The 7,500-nt window shown below is 43.9% G+C and overlaps 1 protein-coding gene across 1 annotated transcript in view; it reads left to right on the top strand.

Moving 5' to 3' along the window:
* LOC134452826 (disks large homolog 4) overlaps positions 1 to 7,500 on the top strand; it is a 107,240-nt gene that overhangs the window by 90,862 nt on the left and 8,878 nt on the right. The window contains exons 12-14 of the mRNA XM_063203445.1: positions 2,492 to 2,594; positions 3,191 to 3,305; positions 6,087 to 6,263. Of these exons, the coding sequence (XP_063059515.1) occupies positions 2,492 to 2,594; positions 3,191 to 3,305; positions 6,087 to 6,263 (395 nt within the window). The remainder of the gene's footprint in view (positions 1 to 2,491; positions 2,595 to 3,190; positions 3,306 to 6,086; positions 6,264 to 7,500) is intronic.

Here is a 7,500-nt window from a genome sequence, read left to right as displayed (position 1 = left end):
GCCAGAGAGGGTTTGGTTTCTCGCTGTAATGTGCAACATTCTAGGATGCAATAAGCCCTCTTTAGTCTGGCGGTGACTCTGCGATGGCCCGAGGGGTGAAGATACACACTTTTTAAAAGTTATAGCTATTTCTTTTTACGGAAGTGGTCATGGAAATTCTGTGTTTTGGGTCTGGAAAGTCATGGAAAATCATGGAATTTTATATCTGAGTTAGAGTGGGAACCCTGTACTGTATGCTATACCCATCCCTGAGGTCCCTCGCAACGGGGTCACCAATCCTGGGGGTCCCTCACGTGCAATTATGGCTCACACACAGAATGGGTACACTTCCGACGGCCTCATGGTAGCCATCCCACTCCTGACACCATTTGTACAAATGTAGCAAAGGGGAGTAGAGTTGCCCAGCCGGGACTTGAACCCGTCACTTCTGGGGTACTAAACTGTGGCACTGACCGCTACACCTGGCTCATTGGCGTGACAGTCAGAGGTGTGTAACGTAGAAGTACTGTTATGGAACACTGATAGCATTATATTACTGTACATAGGTGCAAACATGTAATATCATACTACTAGTGTTGTAATTACATCCAGAGCAGTACTTCTACTTTCTACACCTCTGCTTGCTATACACGTGCACTTCTTGCACCCACACATACACTACTGTCCTGGAAAGCAAAAAGGCAGTAACTGTGCAGAGTTCCAAATTGTGACTTGAAATACGACTTGAATATTGAAATTTATAACGATCCTATTGTCCAGCCTAAATAGTTTGAAGTAGATTATTGGCATGTGGCAGTTTACTTATATTATTTGGTGTGCTGTGCGTGTCATTAAAATCATGATGACAATTATGCAGTTACTGTATTTTTGCTTTGTAGGGCAGGATGTACAACACTGTAAACAGTCTTTCTTCCTTCCTCCCTTCTTTCGTCGTCTCCCCCCCCCCTTCTCTCTCTCTCTCTCTCTCTCTCATCCTCTCTCTGCGGCTCTCTTTCCCTTTCTCGCTCTTCCTGTCATACGCTGGTACACACACTCCCACAACTCGTTTCCTTCCTGATTAAAGTGCTGTTGTACATGCTTTTCACACTGACCACATGCAGTATGCACATCACAGGAGAGCACACACACACACACACACACACACACACACACACACACACACACACACACACACACACACACACACACACACACACACACACACACACACACACACACACACACATCTGACGATGCCCTCAGGCCGTGGAGCAGCAGCAGGAGAACACAGAAATGCTCTCCTCAGCATCGGGACCACATTAATTATACACACACACACACACACACACACACACACACACACACACACACACACACACACACACACACACACACATCCACACACATGACTGCACGCACGCACACACACACACACACACACACACACACACACACACACACACACACACACACACACACACACACATACGCACGCACACACACACACACACACACACACACACACACACACACACACACACACACACACACACACACACACACACACACACACACACACACACACCTCAGCTCCAACCTAAACACACCACACCACTCACACTTGTGTGTGTTGCACATACATGCAGAAATCATGAAACACGGGGAAAAGCGGTAATGGTCATCAATATGACATGCACTGCACAGCACAGTACAGAAAACTATGTAATATGTAATATCATGCACTCACGTGTGTTCTTATGGGAAAAGCCTTCTCTGTGGGCATATGGAGGGCTCTCTACTGTATGGAAAATTACACTGCTGCACTTGGAGCAACTTCAGCTGGTTGCACTAAATGTTTGATTTTCTTTTTTTGTTATGTAACAGTAAAGCTGGTGTTATTATTATGTAACTGTAAAGATGTGGGGCTGTGGGGAAGACGCTCCATATTAAATAGCTGCATCCGCTTGCATTTAATTACCTAGCAAAGTTTGGGGTGTGTTTAGAAGCGGGTTCAATCATTTTGTTGCAGTGTTGCTTGCAGCAAGCTTAGAGGCTGATGGAGTGCTGTGTGTGTGTGTGTGTGTGTGTGTGTGTGTGTGTGTGTGTGTGTGTGTGTGTGTGTGTGTGTGTGTGTGTGTGTGTGTGTGTGTGTGTGCGCGTGTGTGCGTGCGTGCGTGCGTGCGTGTGAAGCGGGGGAAACCTGGCAAACTGGCCGACTGGCCAATGCTAGATACATGTGCTGTGTGTTTGGCGCCACCTGCAGGCAGAAAAAAACTGCAGGTAAACACAGACAGACAAACAAACAGACAGACACACAGTAAAAAAAAAACCCAGACAGACATACACATAGACAGACAGACAGACAGACAGACAGACAAGAAACAAACAGACAGATAGATCGGGTCATTGCAATACCTGGCTCAACCACCTTTGGACAACCAGGTAATAACTCCACAAATAATAAATTATGCCCATAAATTGTTTTTAAACTGGATGTAATCTTGTTCTGCAGGTGAATGGTGTGGACTTGAGGAATGCAACTCATGAGCAGGCAGCCGCAGCACTGAAGAACGCAGGGCAGACTGTTACCATCATCGCCCAGTACAGACCTGAGGGTAACTTTATATTGCACTCAACACTCCTGTCCTCACAAGATAGGAACACTTTGGTTCCTACGCAGAAATATCATCTGCTCTCATAGACTGTATACAACCTGTTCTGCTCTGCTCTGCTCTGCTCTGCTCTGCTCTCTTCTCTTCTCTTCTCTTCTCTTCTCTTCTCTTCTCTTCTCTTCTCTTCTCTTCTCTTCTCTTCTCTTCTCTTCTCTTCTCTTCTCTTCTCTTCTCTTCCTTTCTCCTCTATTGTAATTCTTCTCTTCTTTCTCTTCATCCCTTTCCCTTTCATTCTTTTTCTTTTCCTTTCCCTTCCCTTCTCTTTTCTTTTCTTTTCTTCTCCTGTTTCCATTTCTTCCAGACTCTCATTCACTTGCTCACTCTTTTAAACTTTAAGTTTGTTTGTGTATACTGTATGAAATTGCCCTGGTGTTGTGTTGTCATGCTCATTTTGATGCTAAGATACAGGTATGATCTGTGTGGACTTGTTTGCCATTACTGTGTTGTTATGTCCTGTAGAATCGAGTGGATTTACGTAAGACTAAGATCCATGATCTGTGTGTAATTATTTGGTATGCTTGTATTCTTGTGTTGTGTAGAGTACAGTCGATTCGAGGCTAAGATCCATGATCTTCGGGAACAGCTGATGAACAGCAGTATGGGCTCTGGCACCACCACGCTGAGAAGCAACCCCAAGAGAGGCTTTTATATCAGGTATTATAACACACACACACACACACACACACACACACACACACACACACACACACACACACACACACACATTATCGGCATCATTAGCAGGAATAACTCCAAGAGGGGATTCTAACACACCCACACAGGAATGGCTCATACTCATAAACATACACACACCTACACACAATACACACCACACATAACAATACAAAATAGACACACATGAAGACACACACACGCACACACACATATCAAGATGTGAGATGTGTCTATTAGCACCCCAATGGGGATATTTAGTGCGGTATTGAATCCCTCTCTCCCCTCTCTGGGGTCCTGGCGTCTGCCCCAAGGCACCTATTACTGCCTTACACTACACAGCTAATGATGTTTGGATGACTGGCTTCTTTTTGACTTCGCCGAGTTTCATGACTCCTGAACACGTTTACTTTTTCGCTAAAGAAGAAAGAGCGCACGGGTACGCCTCACCCACCAGATAATTGCACATGTATTCTTTATTCTGGAGATCTGAGAGACAGCCACAGAAGAAAGGGACAATATATTATTAAAAACGACAAATTACCGGGTTTTGTAGACTGTGATTTTAGTGTAGAGGTAACAGCTCTTTCAAGTCTGCCACATTGGGAAGAGCCGCTCCCACTAAACAGTTTTTGCTTTGAAAGAGGAAAAGGGTTTGGGGGTGAGATGAGGAGAATTGGTGTTGGTCATGTAACAAAGGGAAGAATGGAAAAATATTCACTTTGATTCAATGCTCTGCTGCTGAATGCCTGTGCTTTTTGTTATATTAATTTGGACATTTGTAAAGAAACAGGGAGAGGTAGAGCACAGAGGAAGATGGGAAGGATTCTGAAATACATCTCTAATGTGAATACATGATTGATGTGTCTGTGCACCACGTGAAAAGCAGCGAACCTATATGGTAAAAAAATCCAGCATTAATTCCAAAGCTATTGTTACTGTTAATTCAACACTATAGGCCTACGGTATGTGATTCTATTTGATTTTAGTGTTAAATTTAAGTCTGCAAAGCCATATATGCTCTAAGACTAAGCTGTTCAATTTAACTCATGAAGTGTCAATTCAAGAAGAGTTACATTAACACTACATCGAATAGGACCATATATTTTTAGAATATATTTCAGAATTTTTCCTGTATAGAAGGGGATTTGGTTTGTAAGACCAACTAGGGTTTAATGCAACTTGCAAATTATTGAATGATCACAACAAAATGTACTGTAGGCCTGGACAATTGCGAAAAGGAAGTCATCCATGGTCAGTTGTTCAATGTTAACCAGTTTATGACCCCCATGATTAATTGAAAGTCCTCAGGTTGGTTGTACTGTATTAACCAATTGAAGATACCCTGGGACCAATCTGACACTCGTGTTCTAATATTGCGAAACGCAATAATGTTAGATTAGACTGTTTGCAAATTGAGCTGAAACACAACTTCAAAGTGGGGCATACCCATTGAAATGGTATCATTTTCAGGCTGTACGAAATGGCTGAGAGAGCCAAGGCTAAAGGAGGTTAAGTGGATGTTGTCAGACATTAGGAGAGATATTAGTGCTGGAATGGTGGGACATTATCGAGCACCTTGCTGAGAAGTGTGTCATGAGGCCCAGGCTGGATGAGCAGCAGTGTGTTCTCCATCGGAGCAGCCCCTGTAACAGCCCCTCTGCAATATGGCCTCCTGAAGGGAAATGCTGCTCCAAAACACAGCGCTGAGTAATAAGCATTATGTTGATAGCCTGCATCTCATCTCATCTCTATCTCTATGGCTCCCGCTCTGCTCTGTCAGAGCGCAATAAACATTGAAGTTTCGTTTGTGCCTCATGCTCTTTCTCTATCTCTCTCTCTCTTTCTCTCTCTAGCTCACTCTCTCTCTCTCTCTCTCTCTCTCTCTCTCTCTCTCTCTCTCTCAATGACTATCTATTTCCCTTTCTCTCTCTCTCTCTCTCTCTCTCTCTCTCTCTCTCTCTCTCTCTCTCTCTCTCTCAATGACTATCTCGCTCTCTCACTCAATGACTATTCTCTATCTCTCTTTTTCTCTCACTCTCTCTCTCAATAACTATTTCTCTCTCTCTTTCTCGCTCTTTCTATGACTCCATCTCTCTCACTCAATGACTCCTCTCTATCTCTCTCTTTTTCTCTCACTCTCTCAATAACTATTTCTCTCTCCTCTCTCTCTCTCTCTCTCTCTCCTCTCTCTCTCTTTCTCTCTCTCTCCCTCTCCCGCTCTCTCCTTCTCTGTGTGAGTAATAACCATTTAATCAGAGTTTGGGTATGATGTCTGTCTGCCCAAGAGTAATAACAATCATTTGAGTCTTGAACTTGCCTCTCAATTGACACAAGACCAAGAGCGATGGCGAAGTATGTAAGATCAACAGAACGCATTATTTATTTGCAAAATGTAGCATTGCAACAAGAAGGTAAAATAATCTCTGTCTTTGTATGTCTCTGTCTTTTTCTCTCTGTCTGTCTGTCTGTCTGTCTCTCTCTCTCTCTCTCTCTCTCTCTCTCTCTCTCTCTCTCTCTCTCTCTCTCTCTCTCTCTCTCTCTCTCTCATACTTTTGCCCCCCCACCCCCCTCCCACCCATTTCGTCATCTATCTCTCTATCTATATATATATATTACTCTCTCTCTCCCTCCCTCTCTCGCCCTCTGTCTTGCACCTTTGACCCCCCCACCTTCTGTTTTGGCGTCTCTATCTATATTTCTTTCTCTCCATCTCTTAATCCCCCCTCCCCCTCCCTCTCCATCTCCATCTCCATCTGTCAGAGCTCTGTTTGACTACGATAAGACGGTGGACTGTGGCTTCCTGAGCCAGGCGATCGGCTTCAAGTTTGGCGACGTGCTGCACGTGCTGGACTGCGGGGACGAGGAGTGGTGGCAGGCCACGCGCGTCAACCCCCAGGGGGACAGCGAGGACGTCGGCTTCATACCCAGCAAGAGGAGGTGAGGGGATGTACGAGTGGTGTGTGTATGTGTGTGTGTGTGTGTGTGTGTGTGTGTGTGTGTGTGTGTGTGCGTGTGTGTTTAAGGAGAGAGCGTGCATGCATGTGTGTGTTTGTGGATGTGTGTGTACGTGCATGCGGGTGCCCGTGTGTGGGCGGGTGCCTGTGTGTGTGCGCGTGTGTCTGCTCATGTGTGTGTGTGTGTACGTGCACTTCCAAAGCCGTTCATAATGGAACACATATTTCCACATTAGATAAGGAAACCAGACAAGGAGTTATTTGTGGGAAACAAAATATGTTCCACAGTCTGGTATTATGTTGTTGTTACTGATAACACAAAAAGGGCTTAAACATCGCTTGACTGACAGGTTGGAATTAAGCATTGATTTAGTCCAGGCATAGTTTAACATTCTTCAGTTGTATTATAATTGGAGCCGATGGAATTACAGCAGAATTATATATAGAAAAACATAGATATGATATAGATCAGTGATTCTCAAATGGTGAAAGTATTACAAGTGTGTGTCTGTGTGCATCGCCGTTGTGCAATATATGAGGCACAAAAGTTCCCAGTGCCATGGAAACAACACAAAATATTTGTATTTGTGGGGACAGCCTGATCTCCAAAAATTCTGTGCTCCTGGACACGGATGTTAAGGACACGAAATCCGTGTCCAGGAGCACGGATTTTGCCAAAATTCCGTGCTCCTGGACACGGAATTGTTTTCCGTGCTCCTGGACACGGAATTGTTTTCCGTGATGGGCACACGGAAGTGCTTTCTATAGGCTATTACCACAGCACTGTGTTAACTCTATCATTAGAAAATACATACCAAATGCTAATCCTAAACAAAATAATGCTATAGCAATTTAAGTTGTGCCCTGACCAAAACATTCCCTAACCTTAACCTGTCATTAAAGACATATTTTTGAGAAATACCTTTTCCAGTTGGTGCTAGGCTATCAAACTCATATAATGAATGAAAGAAAACTAGCTGTGCCCAGACCAAAACAATCCCTAACGCTAACCTGTCAGTAAGAAATGTTTTTTTTTTTAGACAAAATATTTTAAATTAGAAAAATCGTAAGAAAACACAAGACTGTGGAAATAGCCTATAGAAAGCACTTCAAACAATTCCGTGTCTAGGAGCACAGAAAACAATCCCGTGTCCAGGAGCACGGAATTTTGGCAAAATCCGTGCTCCTGGACACAGATTTTATGTCCTTAACATCAGTGT

Source organism: Engraulis encrasicolus, chromosome 7 (genome assembly GCF_034702125.1).
Source record: "Engraulis encrasicolus isolate BLACKSEA-1 chromosome 7, IST_EnEncr_1.0, whole genome shotgun sequence".
Taxonomy (NCBI): domain Eukaryota; kingdom Metazoa; phylum Chordata; class Actinopteri; order Clupeiformes; family Engraulidae; genus Engraulis; species Engraulis encrasicolus.
This window is presented reverse-complemented; position numbering and strand designations above follow the sequence as displayed.